At 40.8% G+C, this 20,914-nt stretch overlaps 1 protein-coding gene across 1 annotated transcript in view; it reads right to left on the reverse strand.

Annotated features, from left to right (window-relative positions):
* The window catches only part of LOC135510608 (inactive ubiquitin carboxyl-terminal hydrolase 53-like), a 61,464-nt gene extending 41,279 nt beyond the window's left edge, over positions 1–20,185 (reverse strand). The window contains exons 1-4 of the mRNA XM_064931665.1: positions 19,692–20,185; positions 3,634–4,320; positions 2,717–2,809; positions 2,226–2,360 (exon numbers count right to left, since the gene is read on the reverse strand). Of these exons, the coding sequence (XP_064787737.1) occupies positions 2,226–2,360; positions 2,717–2,809; positions 3,634–3,777 (372 nt within the window). The 5' untranslated portion in view covers positions 3,778–4,320; positions 19,692–20,185. The remainder of the gene's footprint in view (positions 1–2,225; positions 2,361–2,716; positions 2,810–3,633; positions 4,321–19,691) is intronic.
* Between the last annotated feature and the right edge of the window lie 729 nt (positions 20,186–20,914).

Below are 20,914 nucleotides of genomic sequence, written 5' to 3' on the forward strand. Positions count from 1 at the left end.
CTGTAGTTAAGGAACCAGTCTGTGTGCAAGCACTTGAAACTCGCTCCTGTTGCTATGGAATCCCCCTAGGTTTATGAAACATTCAGGCTGCTTTTAGACCTCCATAACCACACAGCCCATTTGTTCTGACACTGGCTAATTCTGCTCATAAATAAATCCAGGTCGTACTGCTAAAGCATTTCATTACAGAGCGTCGGTCTTTACTTTACACATGTCAACCCAAGATTCCCATGGGAAAATCTAGATGAAGAGAGAGTCGCCGTATAACCTTGCCAAATCCTAACATACACACAGCAGAACGTTCATGCAACTTCACGCCCGCGGAGAAATAAACACTGAATGAAGTCAGTTGTTACAATGTTAGAATGGTTAAGGTGACATGCCTGACAAAGGACTATCTGATCAAACTGCACATACAAATAAAAGGGAGGGGGGAAGAAAGTTGTACACAGTATGCAGAAGCTCTTTTAACCATTCTACCCGATATCACGTCACCTCAGGTGTTCGAACATTTTTATTCTAGCTATGTAACTGAAACAGCATTGTTGCCACTCTGAAAAAGGGGCATTGTTTACAGAACAAGAATTCAAACAGCAAGTTTTTTGCTTTGTTTGGCACCTGACCTTTCAACCACCACTTTGGATTTCATTGGATCGTGGTTCTTTGAAAATCATTGCTTATTCATAACAGACTTGGGTAGGGAATCTGAGGTAAACGGCTCGTGTGACTGGTTCCCTGTGTAGCCGGAAAGCTCGTAGAGTGGGCATATTGGTTTATCGGTTTGGCTGACCGCTCGTTTTCTCATCACCTTCTGTTCTTGAGAGAAAGAGACTTCGTTTTCTCTGCTGTTTATCCACCACTGTATAATGAGCTCTCCTGAGTGAATGCCCTCCCCACTCAAGACCTGCTGCGCTAAACAGGAAATGATTATATGTCTGTGCTGACTCGGTTTAGAGCAATTACGCTACAGTGACAAACCTGATGCAGACAGAGAACATAATGTACTGTGGTGTAGCCTCACCTAAGCCCTATAGCTAAAGGACTAAAGATTAACTAATTCATTAGCCAAGATGAAGTCTAAAACTAGACGTAATGTACAGTAGAATTCCTAAAATCCTGGATGTTTCTTAGTTGGTGTTGAAGCGTCTGAACATTGTGCTCTCAGATGGTAATGACCTTTTCTCTGTTGGGTCTAGAATACGTGTTAAAAAGAACAGGGTAACAAAGCATTACTATTACATAGTGGTGTAAAGTATTTAAGTTAAAATACTTTAAAAGTACTACTTAAGTCATTTTTTTGGGTATCTGTACTATTTATATTTTTGACAACTTTCACTTCACTACAATCCTGAAGAAAATGATGTACTTTTTACTCCATACATTTTCCCTGACACCCAAAAGTACTTATTCCATTTTGAATGCTTATCAGGACAGGAAAATGGTCCAATTTACACACTTATCTAGAGAACATCCCTGGTCATCCCTACAGCCTCTGATCTGCCGGACTCACTAAACACACGGGCTTCATTTGTAAATGGGGTCTGAGTTTTGTTGTGTGCCCCGGTTATCCTAAAAAAAATGTTTTGATGCTGTCTGGTTTGCTTAATATATAAAGGAATTTGAAAAGAGTTATACTTTAGATATTTAGTTATATTTTAACAATTACATTTACTTTTGATACTTAAGTATATTTAAAACCAAATACTTTTATACTTTTACTCAAGTAGTATTTTACTGGGTGACTTTTACATTTACTTGAGTCATTTTCTATTAAGGTATCTTTACTTATACTCAAGTATGACAATTGGGTACTTTGTCCACCACTGTTATTTTAGTAGGATAAATGTTTGGAAGTTAGCAAACTAAACACAAGTGTACTGAATAGCTATGGTCAAAATGACTCAGTCAGAGAGCTCAAAGACCACTTTAAACCACTCAGTGGTGTTGCATAATACAGTGAGGAAACAGTGAAGGCCCAAAGATCGTGTTTTGTCTTACATAACCCACCACCATGATATATTAGAGGCTGTGTCGAGGGGATTGATGGGAGAAGGGACATACCTCTTTCAGACGATGACCTCGCTTAAATGTTTGTTACAGGCCCCCCCAAAAACACTCACACAAACAAACATACACACACATTCCACTCTATTCGCCTCTGCTCAAAGGCCCCCTGGATACCAGGGACCTGCCAGAAAGTCTGGTCAGTCACCAAAGGAACTTACGAAGCACTCGGCAGCATCGTCCATGAAGCCCAGCTGAAAGCGGTGCTCATCCTTAAAAGTCTCGGCCAGGGCGTGACGCAGGTTGTCTGAGGGCAGGGCGCGCTCCCGACTGTGCTGGAACTGGGAGAAGATGCCCTGCGGAACAGGAAAGGGGGATACCTAGTCAGTTGTACAACTGAATGCCTTCAACTGAAATGTGTCTTCCGCATTTAACCCAAGGTGCGGGGGGCTGCCGTTATCGAAAGGAGTTCATTCATCATTCAATAAATTCTGCAAATGAAAACATTTACAAATAATTATTTATAGCAGTTCTCAAGGGACAACTAACTACTCCCTCAAAGCTCAATATCCCCAGTCTGAATGTGTGTTATCAACAAAATGTCAAATCAAATTATTGGTAATGCTATCAAAGCACCGATAAAGCCCCACAAATGTCTTTTTTTACATCTGGGATTGCTTGCAACAACAAAGACTTGATGAAGGGTGCATACCTTCAACGCACAGAAGATACATGAGTCTCCGAGACAGAAGTGTCCAGGAAGCTGCCTCAGACTGCGTCTGAAGATGTCCAGATGCCACAGTACCTGAACAGGGGATTGAAGAAAACATATTATTGTGAAAGTATTGTCATGCTGTGTCAGGCCATGAGGACAACATGACCTGGGGCGGCAGGTAGCCTAGTGGTTGGACTAGTAACCGAACAGTTTCAAGATCGAATCCCCGAGCTGACAAGGTAAAATTCTTTTGTTCTGCCCCTGAACAAGGCAGTTAACCCACTGTTCCTAGGCCGTCATTGAAAATAAGAATTTGTTCTTAACTGACTTGCCTAGTTAAATTAAAGGGGGGGGGAAATAAAAAGAGGGAGAGGAAAGAAAGAGGGGGGGGGGGGTTCTGTTCCTTGGAAACAAAGCCCTGGGTGGCGGACGTCTTCATCCAGCTCAGCCATGTATCGCCCTCTGAGTCACGGCCTGGAAGGGTCCGCCAAATGCCTTCCCACGAGGCAAAAACAACCTTCCAGTAACTTGCCGGGAAGTACTGAAGCATTTAGAGAGTGACTAAGCTATTGGCCTTTGAGGTTATAAAGTAATGTTGGTGGTGGTAAATATTTTTTTTGTCTGGAGGGAGATGCTGTCTCGTCCTTTACTATGAATAAGCAAAGCGAACATGAGGAATGTAGCATCCTGGAAATGAGATCATGTTTTGTATTGGTTTACCAGGTATTTCAAATCAAGGGATTGGGCATTGTTACAATTTGCATTAATGCACATGTCCCTTATCAGATATTAACAGTGTCTCTACTTCCATCCTATTGTTCTGGATATATAGTCATTGAAAAACAAAGCATTTATTGCAATTATCTGAAAGCATGCAGTAATCATTTACTATTCATTGTTTAGATATGACTCACCTGCACCGCACTGTTGAGAAAGCAGCTGTTCTGCCCCGGCTCGTTCAGCAGGCCTTTGGTGGGGGCTAGAGACAGCATGCTCCCCGGCTGGTAGGACTTGGCGAGATTGCCCCCCGGCTTCCTGAAGAACTTGACCCATGCCATTGGATAGAGGGTCTGCCTTTTGACGTGAGTGGAGTCACTCGGTGAGGCAGACTGAGGCTTGGTGGTAGCGGTGGGATCCCTCGTCCCGTTGAGAGGAACCCCAGACAGTCTGAGGCTACGTTATTCCGCTAGCAGCAGTTACTGTCCTGCTAAACATGGGCGACTACTCCCACCTCTCCGCAGCTTGAGAGAAAGGTGATTTTACCTTGTCCACAACTTGGAAAGGTCTTAAATGTCACAGAAACCGGGAGAAATGTTTCAGAAAGTCCCAAGCTAGGAAATCTGGAATCCAGACAAAATTATTTTGTCACCGATCGCTAGTCCGATTGTTCTTATGCGTAGCTGTTTAACTCCTGAAGTAGGGGTGTTAGGCATTCTCCAGCCTGGATCATTCTGCACTGGGGATTCAGTGCCTCTGGGGGCTCTCCACATTGCCAGGATGTTATAGGGCAGTCAAATGGAATTGATCGGTCTTTCCAAGCTTCATCCATAGCGAAGATCTATCCAGGCAGCGCTTGCCATTGTATGTCAATGGGGTCTGATCTGTAAAAGAAAGAGGTAAAAAGACTTGACACCATAAAATAATAAATTTCAATGAATACAAATGAACATCCAGGATTAACATTCTACGTATCGTAAATGGAAAACCATTTAGTCAGAAAAAGGATTGATGCTTGATCTTCCCACTTAGGAAATAATCTTTTTCGGGCAATAGTAAACGGCAGGCTTCACCTAGTTCAAAGTCAGTAGTTGACCCCACCCTCTTTACAATATATATATATATATATATATATCAACAAAGTATATCCATTAACTTTTATGACTGTCCTCTGTACCCAATGTTTCTAAATAAAACATTTGAAAGATTATATACATTTAATCTATCCCCTCTTTCTAAACACATTTAATGGAGAATGGGAAACAAAGTAATTATTGATCATTTACAGATTGCCAAATATCACATTGTTTAGGTCTTAGAAAAATCAGGTCACAAATCCAAAAGTCCAGCAAACTAAAACATTACAGTCGACTGTGCATATTAAGTTATTTAAAGTCTAAGCTGTTCGTCATCGTGTCACTTATAATAGTCGTGCCCCAGCTACCGAGTTGTAGGCTAAATAAGAAAGGGAGCTATGCCAAGTTACACAGTAATATCATCAGCCCAGTGAACAATGTAGTGCAAATTATCTACTTGCAGCACGCCTTCCTTCAGGTCCAACGGCTTGCCAATGACCAGTCTTTCAGTCATGTAGTAGTTCTCATAGCCTTTCAACTTATGAGTGTTAGCCTGGAGCGGACTTAGCATTAGGCTAACATGGCAGACAATGCATGACCCGGCCCGGCCTGACCTGCTGCTTGCAATAGCCTCTCGAAAACATAACCAGGACACCAGTGCGTTGTTAAATATGTGAGATTCCTGGAACCAGTGCAGCCCTAATGCTCCAGGTCATATCGACACACTGAACTTTAAATGCAACAATCGATCCACGACAGAGAAGAGATTTTTCCCAGAATGCTGCCAGTGTTGTCTGCAATGTGTCATCTGTTCCCTTGGACATGCTGGTGTAGGGTTGTTTTAGTAAATTGAATGTGCATACTGATGGTAAAGAGTAATGAGCTTCATAAACCAAGTGTTTCTTTGCTGTTCATGTCAGTCTGTTTGTATCTTCTAAAAATGTTGGCTGAGGGACAAAGGACTCTATACCTAGTCTTTTGCACATAATAAAAATGGCGGAACCCCTCTGTATTACTATTCATATTAGTGCTACCATATTGCAAAGAATGTGGTTAAGGGAAGTTATCAGATCATTTCCTGTGAGCATCCCACTTATCTAGAAGCTATACATGTTAGAATGAGACACTGAGCAGCAGTTTCCACTGTCAGCTCACATCCAATTCAGACTTCTGCTTTAAGTTTGGCACCTCCAAGTACATGATGACGCAAATATTTTATTCCATAGCTCAAAAGCTTTGGAGTGCAACCCATAACTTGACAAATCAACAAATAGATCCACTCCATGAGTAATGTACTGTGCCTGGTTGACATATCAAGTCATGCAGTCAGATACTGACTGGCTACAGGGCAGTCCTGGCAAATACCAGATGGGCTGGTCCATTTGTTGCCCGGTGGGCCTATTTAAATTGTATATATTTTTTGCCAGAATTGTAATTATTTGTCCAATACTGAGGACCTTAAAGAAAAAAAAAGTTTGGGCTAGTTGGTGCCTTGAGGGGGGGGGATTGGCCATTGTGATAGAAAAGCCCAGGCCAATTTCTGGTCCCAGTCCATCCCTGCATGATGTATGCATCTCAGGTATTGAATATATCCTGTTTTTACAATCTCTCTAGAGCACATGTCAAACTCGTTCCACGGAGGGCCGACTGTCTAGGTCTTATCTCCCCTCACCTGGTTGTCTAGGTCTTCATTGAAAAGAAAGGAGGTGGCAGTACAGAGTTCGGGAGTGTACAAAACATTAGGAACAGCTGCTTTTTCCAGGACATATATTAACCAGGTGAAAGCTCTGAAACCTTATTGGATACCACCCGTTAAATCCACCTCAAATCAGAGTAGATGAAGGGGAGAAGACGGGTTACAGAATGATTTTTAAGCCTTGAGAAAAGTGAGACATGGATTGTGTATGTGTATGTGTGCCATTCCAAGGGTGGATGGGCAAGACAAAATATTGAAGTACTGAGTTTTTCAAGCTGTTCATGTTTTGTACACAGTGTCTATTTACTATCAATAATCAATAGAGTGGAAGGTACACTGAGACTTGGTTCCCTCTGGTGGTGAACCTTTCCACATACAGTATGATGAATGGGCATCTGCTCCAATAGCATTAGCTTTAATAAAGGGATAAAGTTGTAAGACTGGAGACCTCTCTATAAGGGGTGGCAGGGTAGCCTAGTGGTTAGAGCATTGGACTTGTAACCAAAAGGTTGCAAGTTCATATCCCCGAGCTGACAAGGTACAAATCTGTCGTTCTGCCCCTGAACAGGAAGTTAACCCACTGTTCCTAGGCCGTCATTGAAAATAAGAATTTGTTCTTAACTGACTTGCCTAGTTAAATAAAAGGTTAAAAAATAAATAAACGAGAAGATGGTGCTTGTATGCAGAACTGAAATTGTTATGGCTAGGAAGTTGGGAACCATGCTATTTTCTTGACTAGGAGATAGCAAAGGTTTATAGATTCTGTTTTTATCATTTGGATGTTTTCACAGCTTTTTCAGCTCGAGCTTAAACTCTTGAGAATACAGCAGAGCAGACTGTGGGACGGCACAAAGTGTCAGCCAAAACCAGTCGAGCAATATTTCTTCTCTGGTATTCAAACTATTTTCAACATGTCCTGAAATGTGACCACACAGCTACAATAGAGTATGTTTATGCTGGAACCAGAATTTGACCATTCATTCACAATAGTTTCTGATTGACTAAATTCTTTAAAAAAGTTTCTCTACAGAAAACAACAGGCTCAGGCCCTGTGGCTCTCATTTGCAACTACCCTCCATAGCAACAGCATTCCAAAGGAATCACTTAAGCCTGGCGTTGCTAAAGAGCTCGTGTCTTTGTGATTAGATGCAACGCTGTAGGGGCAAGTGGAAAACTGTACTCTACTTAACCTTCTAGAGTGACTCCATTCAACCATGCATGTTTGTCATGTCTGTCTATACCGGGACAAAAGCTTCCTGCAGACACCAATATATCACATCATCCATCCATTTAGAGCCTATTTTCTCAATGCACATTTGACCAAATGTGCCCATCCATTTAAGGAAGTGAGTTGCAAAAACTAAATTATTACTCACCATGTCCAATACGCCAGGAGAATGATTGAGAACGATTGATCAAGTCATCTGTAAGGGGCGATTAATTTCCTTCATTTCTAATACCGCCTTCTCACAAACATTACCCTGATGTATCCATCCCTCCAGGTCAAATCAAGGAGGCCGGCATCACAATTCAATCACACATTCGGCCCTGAAACGATACTCAAGACCAAGATAAATCCTCGATTTCCACCATTAGAGAAAGTGATTGCCTGGAATCTTACATATAGCATAAACTTCAACATAAATTAACTGAATCTCTTCCATATTGTTGGCCCTTCAAGCCCAGCCAGTATGCATCCATAGACGATGACCATGAACAAAATAATCCCTATGAAGAAAATGGCCCACAGTAAAATAAGTCCATGTCATCATGACCACATATTTAGAGGTCAACTACCAACTCTGAAAAAAAAATAAAAAAATAATTAAGGTTTCAGTTCAGTGCATAAGACATACTCCCCTTCCATAAGAAGTTCATCCACAGCAACAACAGTAAAGATGACTAATGTATGCTTACCTTATCACAGCACAGATAATACATTACTGTACTCAATCTGCCAACCTCTCTTATCTTCTAGTATCTCAAAGTCTGAGGTAAATTGGCAATGGTGTGACAGACTGCAACTGGAGCACAATATAGAACCAATGTACGTGTGTCTCAACAACCTTATAGAATGACAATGGTCTCTCTCTATGCTACCCTTGTTCAACATTGAAGACAATCCTGTGCTCAGCGGTGCCTTCAAACAATGCTATCACGTGTAGCCATCTCTGGTTTCTAAAACCTAACTGCTGATTTATCACCATTAACAATCATCACGTTATTACCAGTGTCATCTAATTTTATTAGTCATTACAGTCACTACATTCTCACTGGTTTCGAAAAGAAACCAATTAACATTTCTGTGTGACCTACGGTCAATGTGCTTACTATATGGCACATGTGATCAGGGCAGGTGACAGCATTCCGTAAAGACGTGACAATGCAACGCGTGAGTGACAGACATTGTTGTGACCTGGATTGGCTGAATACTATCACACCAGGGAGAGAGGCATGGTCTTTCATTCCAAACCTAACCTGCTAGGTGAGAACTGGGACAGAGATGCAAGGGTGGAATAATACAGAGTGACTGTGCAGGGTCAGGGTTACAGGTAGCAAAGGTAAAACCACAGGACATGTCAATAGCCACTGTGCTTTTAAGGTCAAATATGATGTTAATCAGACAAATGGATGTTGGTGCTTTAAATACCCTGTGATTTGAGTGTGAGTAGAGTTCAGTTGTGTTGAAATATCTCGGCTTCCTGCTTTCAGTCCTGTCTGGAGAAAGCATGCTCTCCAATTTGCCACTCTTCTGCAACCGAGCCGAGTGATGTCATGGCATGGGTCCTTGCGTAACCCGAGACACACCCTTCCTTTAGAGTTCTGAGGCATGGGTGACATTTCCTCAAGCCGTGTTTATTATGAAATTTGATCGGTTTAGACTAGAGGATGGAATTCCATGTCGCAAAGTCACAGGCTTGCACAGACGAACAGAAATTAGCTCATTTAAAAGAGACTCGTTATGGTCAAGTGTTAATGATGGTATTAATGATCGTTTGTGAAGCCCATGTCCTTGTGTCTAACAGAAAGTGTATCAATATACAGATGTAAAATCCAACAACTTATCACAAACATAGACATCACCTGATCTCAGTTCAAAAGTACATTCACCTGAGTGGGCAGGCCTTTCAAGGGGCTTATGAATCACTTTTCATGTCTATTTATTGAGTTCCTTTTCCATATCTTTGTTCAACAACATCTGTCATTTGTATCCCAGCCACTCAACAAAAATAGGCCTTTCTGAAAATGTAGCCATGCCAATTATTAATGAGAAAAACAAAACAAAAATGACAAGCCACCGTTTCCAGGTGTGTTTGTAAATCTGGTAAGGATGAACTACACTTTTGAGGAGTAGCCAAGCAAAGGCATTTCACTGGTCTGGATTTTGAGAATAGACCAAAGCACAGGAAGGAGTTATGGGACTCTCTTTGTAAAGAGAGAGGCTTGCTTAGATGGTGTCTTGCAAATTCCAAGCACAAACTCATGTTTTCTTGACATAGCGAAAATGCTAAGGCTAGCACCTTTGAGTAATCAGCTAGAGTGTCTGTTGTAAATCAGCATCTTTGACAGGACAAGGCTGTCCGTTAGACTTGAACACAGCAAAACGTGACCTGGGATACAGTGTGGGATAGAAGTAATGGATGGCCTCATTAAGAGGAGTTTAACTTTTATATGGTAATGGCAAGAACCTTCGAATAAATTAAATCAAATTTTATTTCACACATACACATGGTTAGCAGATGTTAATGCGAGTGTAGCGAAATGCTTGTGCTTCTAGTTCCGACAATGCAGTAATAACCAAACGAGTAATCTAACAATTCCACAACTACTACCTTATACACACACAAGTGTAAAGGGATAAAGAATATGTACATAAAGATATATGAATGAGTGATGGTACAGAACGGCATAGGCAAGATGCAGTAGATGGTATCGAGTACAGTATATACATATGAGATGAGTAATGTAAGGTATGTAAACATAAACGTGACATAGTTTAAAGTGGCTAGTGATACATGTATTACATAAAGATGGCAGGATGCAGTAGATGATAGAGTACAGTATATACATATACGATGAGTAATGTAGGGTATGTAAACATTATATTAAGTGGCATTGTTTTAAGTGGCTAGTGATATATTTTTTACATCAATTTCCATTATTAAAGTGAGTTGGGGTTGAGTCAGTATTTTGGCAGCAGCCACTCAATGTTAGTGGTGGCTGTTTAACAGTCTGATGGCCTTGAGACAGAAGCTGTTTTTCAGTCTTTCGGTCCCTGCTTTGATGCACCTGTACTGACATTGCCTTCTGGATGATAGCGGGGTGAACAGGCAGTGGCTCGGGTGGTTGTTGTCCTTGATGGTCTTTATGGCCTTCCTGGAGGGCAGGTAGTTTGCCCCCGGTGATGCCTTGTGCAGACCTCACTACCCTCTGGAGAGCCTTATGGTTGTGGGCGGAGCAGTTGCCGTACCAGGCGATGATACAGCCCGACAGGATGCTCCCGATTGTGCATCTGTAGAAGTTTGTAAATGCTTTTGGTGACAAGCCGAATTTCTTCAGCCTCCTGAGGTTGAAGAGGCGCTGCTGCGCCTTCTTCACAACGCTGTCTGTGTGGGTGGACCAATTCCATTTGTCCATGATGTGTATGCCGTGATGTGTATGCCGATGAACTTGAAACTTACTAGTCGATCTGTCGTCATTTAACATGTGTCAGGCGAATGATCACAACAAAACACTGCCGTTAAAGAAGCGGCCGCTGGAAGAAAACGTGTTGTCATTTAACTAATTTTACAGACAAGCAAAGGCAAAACTTAAACCTTGGTTGGCCTACTTTCTCTACTGAATGCTTGATGTTGGACAGTGGTGCAGTGTGCCTTTGCTCAATGCAGATCCATACATCATCCCATCTAGCTGCCGCATTACACACCTGTGTGACGGCTGAAGTATGTCCCTCCCCGCAACCCGCCGACTCTGACTCAACCTTGATGGATGACTTTCCCAAAAGGAGACAACATTCAGTGTGGAATAAGGCTGGGAATTGCAAGTGACCTTGGTGTCGACACGATGTGTCTTGTGATTCGATACTGTGATTTTATTAGTTGTCCTTAGCTTATGCCTGCCCATACCATAATCCCACCATGGGGCACAATGTTGACATCAGCAAACTGCTCGCCCGGTATATGGTTGAAACCACATTTCATCCTTGAAAAGCATACTTCTCCAGCGTGCCAGCACTTCGCCAGCAGCCATCGAAGATGAGCAATTGGCCACTGAAGTCGGTTATGACGCTGAACTGCAGTCAGGTTCGGAGATGGTTTCTGACAGTTTGTACAGAAATTATTTGGTTGTGCAAACCCTCAGTTTCATCAGCTGTCCGGTCTCATATGATCCCGCAGGTGAAGAAGCTAGATGTGGAGGTCCTGGGCTGGCGTGGTTACACGTGGTCTGTGGTTGTGAGACCAGTTGGTCGTACTGCCAACTTCTTTAAAAAGATGTTGAAGGCGGCTTTTGTTAGAGAAATTGACATTCAATTATCTGGCAACAGCTCTGGTGGACATTCCTGCAGTCAGCATGCCAATTGCAATACTCCCTAAAAACATGAAACATCTGTTGCATTGTGTTGTGACAAAACTGCACATTTTAGAGTGGCCTTTTATTTTTCCCAGCACAAGGTGCACCTGTGTAATGATCATGCTGTTTAATCAGCTTCATAATATGCCACACCTGTCAGGTGGATGGAATATCTTGGCAAAGGAGAAATGCTCACTAATGTTTACAAATTTGTGCGAATTTCTGAGATATTTTATCCAAGAAATGACGGCCTAGGAACGGTGGGTTAACTGCCTTGTTCAGGGGCAGAAGGACAGATTTTCACCTTGTCAGATCGGGGGATCCAATCTTACAACCTCACAGTTAACTAGTCCAACGCTATAACCACCTGCCTCTCATTGCAGACTGCCTGATACGCGAATGCAGTAGAAGCCAAGCTAAGTTGCTAGCTAGCATTAAACTTATCTTATAAAAAACAATCAATCAACCATAATCACTAGTTATAACTACACATGGTTGATTATAATCGATGCAACGCTGGGGGATGATTTAACAAAAGCGCATTTGCAAAAAAAGCACAATCGTTGGACGACTGTACCTAACCATAAACACCAATGCCTTTATTAAAATCAATACACAGAAGTATATATTTTTAATCCTGCATATTTAGCTAAAATAAATCCAGGTTAGCAGGCAATGTTAACCAGGTGAAATTGTGTCACTTCTCTTGCGTGCAATGAACGGCGAGTCAGGGTACATGCAACCGTTTGGGCCGCCTGGCTTACTGCAAACTAATTTGCCAGAATTTTACGTAATTATGACATAACATTGAAGGTTGTGCAATGTAACAAGAACATTTAGACTTAGGGATGCCACCCGTTAGATAAAATACTGAACAGTTCCGTATTTCACTGAAATAAAGGTTTTGTTTTCTAAATGATAGTTTCCGGATTCTACCATATTAATGACCAAAGGCTCGTATTTCTGTGTGTTATGTTATAATTAAGTCTACGATTTTGATTTGATAGAGCAGTCTGACTGAGCTGTGGTAGGCAGCAGCAGGCTCGTAAGCTTTCATTCAAACTGCACTTTTTGTGCGTTTTGCAAGCAGCTCTTCGCAAGCACAGCGCTGTTTATGACTTCAAGCCTATCAGCCTAATGGCTGGTGTAACCGATGTGAAATGGCTAGCTAGTTAGTGGGGTGCACGCTAATAGCGTTTCAAACATCACTCGCTCTGAGACTTGGAGTAGTTATTCCCCTTGCTCCGCAAGGGCCGCGGCATTTGTGGAGCGATGGGTAACGCTGCTTCGAGGGTGGCTGTTGTCGATGTGTTCCTGGTTCGAGCCCAGGTAGGGGTGAAGAGAGGGACGGGAGCTATATTGTTACACTGGCAATAATATAGTGCCTATAAGAACATCCAATAGTCAAAGGTATATGAAATACAAATGGTTTAGAGAGAAATAGTCATATAAAATACTATATTACCTACAACACTTTTTTTGCACTTTTACTTCTCCAACACTTTGTTTCTGCATTATTTAAAAGAAATTGAACGTTTCATTATTTATTTGAGGCTAAATTGATTTTTATTGATGTATTATATCAAGTTAAAATAAGTGTTCATTCAGTATTGTTGTAATTGTCATTATTACAAATAAATAAATGTAATAAAAAAATTATAATCGTCCGATTAATTGGTATCGGCTTTTTTTGGTCCTCCAATAATCGGTTTCGGTGTTAAAATCATAATCGGCCGACCTCTAGGACCAACACTTTACATGTTGCATTTACAGTATGTGCCTCGATCTAGGTTGGGCAAAACTAAACATGGTGGTGTTCGCCATTGCAATCTCACTGGAATAAAGACCTCCTCCATTCCTGTCATTATTGAAAGAGATTGTGATATCTCCCATCTCAAAATAGGGCTACTTAATGTTAGATCCCTCACTTCCAAGGCAGTTATAGTCAATTAACTAATCACTGATCACAATATTGATATGATTGACCTCACTGAAACATAGCTTAAGCCTGATGAATTTACTGTGTTAAATGAGGCCTCACCTGGTTACACTAGTGACCATATCCCCCACGCATCCCCCAAATGCGGAGGTGTTGCTAACATTTACGATAGCAAATTTAAATGTACATCTTTTGAGCTTCGAGTCATGAAATCTATGCAGCCAATCAATCACTTTTTATAGCTACTGTTTACAGGCCTCCTGGGCCACATACAGCGTTCCTCACGGAGTTCCTTGAATTCCTATCGGATCTTGTAGTCATGGCAGATAATAGTCAAATTTTTGGTGACTTTAATATTCACATGGAAGAGTCCACAGACCCACTCCAAAAGGCTTTCGGAGCCATCGATCGACTCAGTGGGTTTTGTCCAACATGTCTCCGGACCTACTCAATGCCACAGTCATACTCTGGACCTAGTTTTTTACGGTGGAGTAAATGTTGTGGATCTTAATGTTTTTCCTCATAATCCTGGACTATCGGACCACCATTTTATTAAATTTGCAAACACAACAAATAATCTGCTCAGACCCCAACCAAGCTATAAATTCTCGGACAACCCAATGATTCATAGATGCCCTTCCAGACTCCCTCCACCTACCCAACGACGTCAGAATCCAATAATCAGTTAACCACCAAACTGAGGAACTCAATTCAACCTTGCGTAATACCCTAGATGCAGTTGCACCCCTAAAAACATTTGCCATAAGAAACTAGCTCCCTGGTGTACAGAAAGTACCTGAGCCCTGAAGCAAGCTTCCAGAAAATGGGAACTGAAATGACGCTACACCAAAACTGGAAGTTTTCCGACTAGCTTGGAAGGACAGTATCGTGCCATATCAAAGAGCCCACACTGCTGCTCGATCATCCTACTTTTCCAACTTGAGGAAAATAAGAACAATCCTAAATGTATTTTTGATACTATGGCAAAGCTAACTAAAAAGCAGCATTCCTTAAGAGAGGATGGCTTTCACTTCAGCAGTGATAAATTCATGAACTTCTTTGATGAAAAGATCATGATCATTAGAAAACAAATTACAGACTCCTCTTTAAATCTGCGTATTCCTCCAAAGCTCAGTTGTCCTGAGTCTGCACAACACTGCCAGAACCTAGGATCAAGGGAGACAAGTTTTTGAATACTATATCTCTAGACACATTAATGAAAATAGTCATGGCCTCTAAACCTTCAAGCTGCATACGGGACCCTATTCCAACTAAACTACTGAAAGAGCTGCTTCCTGTGCTTGGCCCTCCTATATTGAACATAATAAACAGCTCCGCATCCACCAGATGTGTACGAAACTCACAAAATGTGCAGTAATAAAGCCTCTCTTGAAAAAGTTTAGCCACCGTGCTTCTACAACTGCATTGCTTGCCATTTGGGGTTTTAGGCTGGATTTCTGTATAGCACTTTGACATCAGCTGAAAATAATAAGGGCTTTATAAATAAATTGGATTGATTGATTGGTGTGGCTGGCTTCCAGATTAAGCAGACGGGTGTAAAGAAGAGCATTTTGAAGGGTCATGTTTCGGAGGACGCGTGACTCAACCGTCGCCTCCTGAGCCCGTAAATTGGGGAGAAAAAGGGAGTAAAATACAAAAAACATTTTTTAAATAGCTACAAATGTTAAAAGTATTTTTTTTTAAATCTTCAAATAAAATAGTTTTAACGGTATTGAAAAAGAAATCTTTGCGTGGTGTTCTCCATATACCCCAGTATGCGGTAAGCCACCCAAGCCTACAGACAATAGCGTCATTTTCTTAAAGGTTGACAGGAGAGATTTCTCCCACGTGTGGCTGACAGTTGCACATTGTCATCACGGTTTGTTTGTGTCGTCTTCGTCAATGGAAAAATGGATTGATACTCCCAAATGGAGTGACATAGGTCTACATTTAGCATGAAAACACTTAATAGGAGACTTGTCTCAGCAACTTGACACCGGTCAGTCAAGCTGACCTTCTCTGTGCTGACCATTTCCAACGTGCACTCAATACTTCACTAAATAATTCATTTAAAGCTGCCACCAGGCGTAACTGTGGTGCTAAAAAGCAGCGAGGTCAGAAAGTGAAGAGAAAACCGACATTTATTGACATTGTCCCTCACACTCAGTCAGCATCTGCCTCATTTTGCTTCATACACAAATGTTGGTTTCCATTGGTTTCAGTCGAAAACGCTTGTATATCACAATCCCTAGATGTTGCGGATGAAACAAATAAAATCCTCAAAAACATTTTAGACCATGTAATAATGAAAGCTGACTACTAGGAAACCTTGCTCAGCCATGGGGAAATAAAACAATTTTCTGTTGAAAATCATGAAATAACAGAACGATACAAAACATTGGTAAATTCCCTGGGGACTGGAGACGGGGGAAACAATGCAAGCGGACGTTTCTCGAGTGGCCTTCCTGCCAAAAGCTCGCTGCATTCCAGCACACGGTCGCCACTTTGAACCCTGTGAAACTGAACAGGTCACCCACACCTCGCTGAGTCACTCAATGAACGACCCCCTTCTGTCACAGCGACAATGGAAAAGGGAGAGAACAAAAGTACATGTTCCCAAAACCGGACCCTGCATTTTTTTTACGGCTCTGATTGAAATATAACATCCTCCCTTGGACTGTTCAGACTACTTCCTAAATGTCTCACTGCTTCCCATGACTTGCCAATAAATGTCAGCGCGACAGCGCTGGCCAAAAACTTTCTCTCCCTTTTTAAAACAGATGAATGAGTTTATTCTGTTCCAGCAGCTAAATGAAATGCTGCATGCGGAGGTCAGGTGGTTTAAGTGCACTCTGGCACAGCCCTTGTTTAAATGCCACAGTCTAAGATTTCAGTAATTTATAAGCATAATATGTATAGCTTCAAAACATGTTTTAAAAAGTAATGTTGCTCTCATGGAATGGCATGTTTTAGCACTACAGTGAAAAAGTGAATGGATTTTCAGTTTACTTGGTGGTCCTACATCCTACAGAGTGAGGCTTTAATGAATGGATGATGCAGCTGCTGACATAGGCCAACAAATGGGACACAAGTTATCATCCATGCCAGGTACCCTTCAATCAAACCTCCAATAGCGCTGATTATCTATGGAAACTCGCTAGTGAACTGCACTCCATTGAGAGTTAGCACTTTCTCTCGTCCGATTGGTACTCGATTTGACTATCCCAGTGATAGTACGTAAATAAATATCACACCAGCAAACTTCCATAGACAACAACAGTGAACTGACATAGTCCTCTGAAACAACTCTGGGAAATGAATTATGTAACATGGGCCATGCTGCTACAAACATTAGCTGTTTTTTTCAGCATGCCATTATCTTCTAATCTACTGGTTCCAATGAAAATATCCCACAGTAAAGTTTGGTATGATGAAAATACATTGTGGGCTAAAAACAGCACAGCATTATCTAGCGGTGTACAATACAGGTAATTATGTCACAGCAGGATAATACAAATGTTGATGTGTTATCTTGAGGAGTGTGTGTATATGTGATGTAAAATAGAGAATGAGTAATCCATCATTTCTGAATGAAGTCTTCTTTCCAATATATTCATTGTGAGGAAAAGACATCTGCTACCTTGTCCTGAATCAAAGTATATTTCCTATCAATTAAACTGAAATTGGAGCATCGTAAAATGTGAAGATCCACTCCTGCCCTGCCACCCTCTAGGCTTATTTTTGTCCCACAATAGATAAGTAGGCTAATCGTAACACCTTCCAATTGAGTTTATTCTTAACGTGAACACCACCCTTTCTCACATCTAAATAATTCAAACAATCAGACAAACCCACAATGCATATTAAGTACAATTTAATATACTCAATTCTAAACCATTAGTTTCTGATAAGATTATTTTCATTCGGTTTGTAATACCTTACACGCAACTCAAGGTGTGAATGAGCTTAATGCCTGTGAGGAATATAAAAAGACAGCTATCTAATAATGGCCAAAATCACACAATCAAGGGAATATTCTTGAGGTGTCTGATGTTTGATGACAGGATGAGGTGTTCATTTGCTAGCAAGGCTTCCGGGGGAAAAGAAGGTGTCGTAGAACAATGCATATCACTGAAACTCACTGGGGACTCGGGAGTTGAGTACAAATTGTACTCACTGGTCATACAAAAGACACAGTATTTCAAAAGCACAGCGCTATGTGGTAAAATGACTAATTGACTGTCTGCTTATCACTCAGAAGTTTGCTGAATGTTCTGTAAAAGTGAATCATGCTATAATCATGTTAAAACAACTTTGTTATTGGCAGTGTTGAGAAACTAGTGCTGGTCCACATGACAAATATAAAAAGGTATGCTAAAGTAACTGTCTTGTGTTTCCAGATTTCTACATGACCTATAATTCATTAATTATATGAGTGAAATAGTTATCCTTCCAAAAAAATGGTCATTAAGAAGGCCTATGTTGTTTCTGGGTTGGAATAGTGTGAGCGTTTACCCAACTACAGAATGGTATGGGAGTATACCGGTCATTAAAAATATGAATGTAAGTACTCCTTCTCAGGAGTATGACATCATACTCTATGAGGAAATAGCAACCATTTTTGAAAGTCTGTTTGAGATGAGTGTTTTTTTCTCCAATTTATGCTTTGGCCACATACGAGTATAGGACGAGTCAACAACATTTTTAGGTATGAGTTATCATAATATGAACTTTAAAGAGTGAGATTTTCACTGGACAGTTACTTTAATTTAGTACAGTCAAATCAGTTTGAAAGTAGGAAATTCTTATCCAATTCATTCCGGATTATTACAAGCACATTTCTCTATCAGATAATGGCACAAATCTATAATTAAATGGTTGATACCTAAAAGTGTTTCGCAAATCCAGTCCTTGAGCGCCCCCAACAAATGCAATAGTTTATACAAAATTAAACTTTTGGATTTGACAGGTTACTTAGTCAATGTTGCTGGATCATGCATTAAAATAATCATGCAGATCTACGCTCAAGAATTTCCATTCATTTGCACAGGCTGCATCAGGCTATGTCAATCCAAGTAGGCGTGCAGTGTTAACCCAAATCCAGTCCTCCAGTACCCATCACCAGCACACCTGATTCAACTTGTCAACTAATTATCAAGCCCTCAGTTGAATCAGGTGAGTTTATCTAGGCTACAACAAAACATGTGTGCTGTTGGTGGGTAATCGGACTGGAGTTGGGAAACGCTGCGGGCCTAGTTGAACTGACAGTCTGATGCAACTTGTGCAAATTAATGGCAATGCTTGAGCGTAGATCTGCATGATTATTTTTAATAACCTGTCACATGTATTAGTTTCAATTACAACAGTATTTTGGCCTACTTGTAGCGGATTTTAAAACTTTACACGATTGACTAGGCTCACAAAATATCGCATAGCCTGAGGGACTTACGTTTGAGGCTCAATTTCAATAACCTAAGTAAACTTTGCGGAATTGTTGTCAGTGTAAACCGGTAAGGGACAAGCTAGACTAGTCTTTCATATGTTATGTTGCTACAATGTCCCAAGCGTAATAATGAAATATTGTTGCCAAGCCGGGTACTTTCACAATATTTAGGATAGGTTCCTATAGAAATAAGATGTAGGCTTTTATTTCACGCAGTTATAGAAGCACTACTGATACCGCACTAATCCATATTGTTGACGTTTTTGTTTTGAATAACGTCGGAAGTTAATTGGCGATATCATACGTTTCATATGAGTTTACCTGTAATTCAGGTACATTTCCGCCTCATGCGCGTTGTGCAACAGTCAAAACAACTAGGAACTCGGAGATCCGACCTCAAGACCATTGACGTCATGATTTGACATCGTTTTTTCCGGGTTCCCAGTTGTTTTGAAAACACAATTGATACAGAAAAATTACCAGGGAAAAGTTTGAAGAACAACATAAACCAAAATAACACTAACACTCACCTTTTTAAAGAATGACCAATATCTCCAGCAGTAGGTAAATCCAAGGTAGGAAATCGGCAGGATCTTCCAAATGTATTTTTTGTTAGTTCTTGAACTGGGAACGGCTGGAGTTTCAGTGAAACCAGAGTGGAAATTGACGTAGCCTTGTGTCCCAATTCCAGCAGTCGTTGCGCGTGGTTAAAATTATTAGATGTCGTGTTATAAATTAAACCAAATAACTAAGAGAATAGCACGTGTAATAATTTAGCTAGAATCGTCTTTACGGTTACGGACTCTTTCTTCAATCAGAATTCCAGTTTTTGTCACAAGCCCTCCCATTCACTTGCAGTATACCGGTTTTAAGAGTCGTGTGTGTTTCTGTTGCAGTTTGAGCAATGGTCGGCTTCCGCACCTGAAATATTGGATTAGTGATGTTTTCAGAGCTGCGAGGTCAAACCCCGCCTCTGGAGCACTGTATTTACTGCAATCGGCTGTGCTGTACTCTACTGAGACACGTTTGCATAGGAAGCAATCCCAACTGCCTGCGAGCGAAGGGAGGAGTTTCACGGTACTTTTCACCGTCAATCAAGCAGGTAATACCCAGTAGGCAACACTGGTTCAGAATATGTTAGTTTAACGTGTTTTAATAGGTCTTGTTCTGGTCGCAAACTGGTTGAAAATGAATACAAAAATGTAATGTGACTTTTTTTTCTGACCAACATATGACCAGCTGGTCATAATTTTTACCACTATATTATGTGCTATATTATTCACTGGTCATAGTTAAGACCTCATCATGACCTGGTAACAGTTTATTACGTACTGTAAAAAGTATTGCAGAGGACAAAGTTTGATATTGAAAACATTGATAATTACATTTCTATTTGTTACCATAGGCATCAATTCAAGTTTAAATCTGCAACATATTCGTACATTTAGATATAGATAAAGCAATGGCAAAAACAAATCTACATCCCCATTCTGCATACAGTAATTGTTTCATAATTCACCCAAAGACATTACATGCCTAGAGAGACTGGGACAGAATATATATCAAATAAAATCTAAATGTATCTGTCACATGCGCTGAATACAACATGTGTAGGTAGACCTTACCGCGAACTGCTTACTTACTTACAAGCCCTTAACCAACAATGCAGTTTTAAGAAAATATTTACTAAATACAGTCAAGTAATATCACAATAAAATAACAATAAGGAGACTATAAAAAGCCAATTGTTTTG

The sequence above is a fragment of the Oncorhynchus masou genome, chromosome 23 (assembly GCF_036934945.1).
Source record: "Oncorhynchus masou masou isolate Uvic2021 chromosome 23, UVic_Omas_1.1, whole genome shotgun sequence".
Lineage (NCBI taxonomy): Eukaryota > Metazoa > Chordata > Actinopteri > Salmoniformes > Salmonidae > Oncorhynchus > Oncorhynchus masou.